Raw genomic sequence first — 3,451 nt, 5'->3', positions numbered from 1 at the left:
AAATCTTGTCAGAGTGTCTTCTTTGTCCTGTTGTTTGTCTCCTCGCTCAACTTGTCAGAAATCAGTAAATGAGCTCAGTGAGTGGATTTAAAGTAACATCTCTGGGATTTGTTCAGTTGTCTCCTGTGATCTCAGTCTTTTAGATTTCATCTACTGGTAGTTTTAAACGTTTCCAGAGTTTGGGTGGAACCCTCATTTTCACCGGAGGATCATCAGAAGGAGAAGCACAAAAGTTCAGACAAAACTTTGTTTGAGCACAAATCGGTTTATTTCAGCTCCACAACCCGTCAGAGCGGATTTTCCCTCCCTCACGTTTCTTTGCGTTTAATCATTTCTGCAGTTCTTCCTCTAGTTTTTCTCCATTTCATCGTGTTTCTGTAAAGTCTGCTGAAGGTAAAAGCAGCTTCAATCAGAACCAGAGTGAACCGACCACCTTCATCACTGACAGACAATCACTGAGCGTTTTCCGATCTAACATCCAGCTTCATGGTCAAATCACAAATCAAATGTTCATTTCTTTGATTTTCTCTACTCGTTAAATCTGTCTAAGTCCGTTCCACGTTTGTTATTCTGACAACACGGCATTCTGGGGGTTCAGGGGGGCGGAGCCGACCTGCTCTTCCTGGCAGCGTAAACATCCTGGATGTGGCGTCGGAGTCTGTCCTCCCAGTCTTTGCTCCAGTCGGCGCTGCGCCGCAGCTCCTGGCAGCGGGTGGGCAGCCCGTCCAAAGCCTGCAGCGCCGCGGGGGGGCTGAAGGGCAGGCCGGCCTTCTGTACCGCCGCCTGGAACTTGGCTGGGGATGCCGTTGCAACGTAACACCTGAAAGAGAGCGCTGCACATTCATGAAACATGAACCGGAAATCCCGGTTCAGGTGTTTGAACGTGACGCTCAGAGCAGAAAAGTTTCATCTCTGAGTTTCAGCTGGAAGACGCAGGAACTGAATACGGGGCAGAAACCTGAGGAACCTGAAGACTCTGAGGCTGGGCCTCTGCACATCTCCTGACCTCTCTGTGAGAGGTCAGAACTTCAACAAGAACCATGCAGACCACAGATGTTTGGTTCTTTTCCTCTAACTCTCAGGTGTTCCCAGTTCAAGAGGGATAAACATTTGAGCACATTTCTAGGATAATTACAGGTTTCATGAACGTTCTGGAGCTGATTACACTACAAAGAATGTTATTTGATCAGTTTAATCAGATTAGAATTCATTCTCTGCCTTGCATTAAAACCACCCACCCATCCATCCATCCATCCATCTTCTCAACCTCCTTAATGCCCTTTCAGGGTCACAGGGTTGCTGGAGCCTATCCCAGCGACTGTTAAACGAAGGTGAGTTTCATTTATTGCTTGAATAAGAGAACTGGAGTGAGTGAGTTTGGCGTCACCCAAACAAAAGGGTTTTCTCCCGGCACAAATCAAATGAAGTCAATTCAGTAGCCATTTTTGTATCGATACAGACGTCGCCACGTTAGAACCAGACAACACCGGTAAGCAGTGATTGGTTCAAGTCTAAGTTTCTATGGCAACCACTTTCTCCAGTTAGGAGACAGCTTTTTGCAAGGCCACAGTCCTATCCCTTGAAAGCGGGCTCGGGATAATCTGTCCATAAAACGTTCGACGTGAGACCACATGCTTTTATTGAGGCGTCTGATTGGTCGGTTTATAACTTGAATAAATTGCACCATTGAAAAAAGAAGGTATCAGATCCAGAATAGTTACTCTGACCAAAAGAAGGATGGAGTCACAGCTGTTTATTCCTCTATTGAAGTCTATGGGATTTTGGCTTCTTGGAGCCACTTCCTGTTTGGAACCCCATGGGGGAGGGGCCACTCAGTCCAGTTGCACAGCATTTGGATCATTTTTGCATCAGATTTTTGCACACAGATTATCAACAGCTGTATTACAACCACTGTGGAAACATTTTCATTCTTTAAATTCTATTAGCAACAGTTTGGATTTTTTAAAGCTTTTTTTAAAGCTCAAAATCCACCAGTATTTCATCTATTGACTGCCGGTTAAACCAAATTGTTCAGCACCTTTAGAAAACGTGCTGAACAGGTGTATTACTCACCTGTGGCATTAAGCAACAGAGATGTTTTTTTTAATAATATTTGAAATTAGTTGTTTAAGGGTATAAAGTGTAATGAAATGTATTTTATCTCTGTTCTCGTTCACTCTTTGTTTCTTTTAGCTCATTCAACATTTGCTTTTCAATATGGCTGCCAAGGTTACTCCCCCGTTAGTTTTTGTCTGTGGTCAGAGGAAGTGGGACGGAAGGTCTGACCTGTTGACCCCCCAGCTGTGAGGACAGTGGTAGTGATGCCACACCGCCACAGCGGTGTGAGGACACAGGAGGTACAGGTTCTCCTCCCAGCACCTCCTCATAGTCTCCAGGATGCCCTCATCGCTCACCGCCCCCGTGGACAGGACGTCCGACAGCTGCAGGAACACAGTAAGAGCTGGGGTTTGTGTCGGAGGGGGGGTCACATGCGTGCAGGTGGTGTTGGGGGGGCTGGTACCAGTCTGCGCTGCTCCTCTGACAGCGAGTGGCGGTGTGAACGCTGGAACTCCTCCATCATGGCTTTGACAGAGGCGCCATCTCTGCCCAGCAGGAGCCAGAACACTCGCTCCATGTTGTACGGGTCCTGGGGGGCCACAGCCAACATCAGTCAACAGAACCACTGGTTGAACCCGCAACTCATTATTAACACGACAGAGGAGGGAGGAGCCTTTACTGAACCTGGATTCAGAACCTGCCTTCATGAACCAGAACCATGGCCAGAACCAGCAAAGAGGAGGTCAACAGACATGATCACAAATGTACACACATGCACACACACGCATACACACCCCTTTACACACACAGATGCACACACATACACACCCTCACACAGATGAAATTACACATACAGATACACATGCATACAAAGGCATACATGTGCACACATGCACCCCCCAAACACATACACAACACATACATGTGGACATATATGGCATTTCATCGCTGCCATAAATTGAATGAAACCAAAGACACCTGAGTGGGCGTATTCAGGAACTGAGTGAGGAACCTTACAACCGCACAGGCGCAATTCTAACCAAGTGACCCCGCATTGGATAACTGCAAGCCAGCAGTCCTGACTGAGGCGTGATCCCGCCTGCTCCTGCACGCTCACTGGCTTTATTCAGGGGGTGTTCAGGGGGCGTTTTTGTCCCCTGAACACTGGGGGCGGTAACCTTTCCAGATGATCTGATTGGCCGAAATTTGCATGTCAAATCCGGCAAGGCAGGACTTTCATTTTTTAGAGGGGGGGGGCTGCTCTTGAGCAGCATGCGGCTCTCTCTGCCTTTTAACATATCTTCTATATACCACACTTTCACGACCATAAGGCGCACTAAAAAGTCTTAAATTTGGATGGATTTGTGGATGCTGATTGATGACTGAAAAAATA

General features: G+C 47.1%; 1 protein-coding gene across 3 annotated transcripts in view; it reads right to left on the bottom strand.

Moving 5' to 3' along the window:
- Positions 1–245: 245 nt before the first annotated feature.
- Positions 246–3,451, bottom strand: part of thnsl2 (threonine synthase-like 2) — an 11,205-nt gene continuing 7,999 nt past the window's right edge. For all 3 annotated transcript variants that reach the window (XM_023960593.2, XM_023960595.2, XM_023960594.2), the window contains exons 7-9: positions 2,522–2,647; positions 2,287–2,441; positions 246–820 (exon numbers count right to left, since the gene is read on the bottom strand). In XM_023960593.2, the coding sequence (XP_023816361.1) occupies positions 595–820; positions 2,287–2,441; positions 2,522–2,647 (507 nt within the window). In that variant the 3' untranslated portion in view covers positions 246–594. The remainder of the gene's footprint in view (positions 821–2,286; positions 2,442–2,521; positions 2,648–3,451) is intronic.

Source organism: Oryzias latipes, chromosome 12 (assembly GCF_053564925.1).
Source record: "Oryzias latipes strain Hd-rR chromosome 12, Olatipes_Hd-rR_3.1".
Taxonomy (NCBI): domain Eukaryota; kingdom Metazoa; phylum Chordata; class Actinopteri; order Beloniformes; family Adrianichthyidae; genus Oryzias; species Oryzias latipes.
Note: the sequence above shows the minus strand (reverse complement) of the source record. Positions and strands in the feature narration are given on the sequence as shown.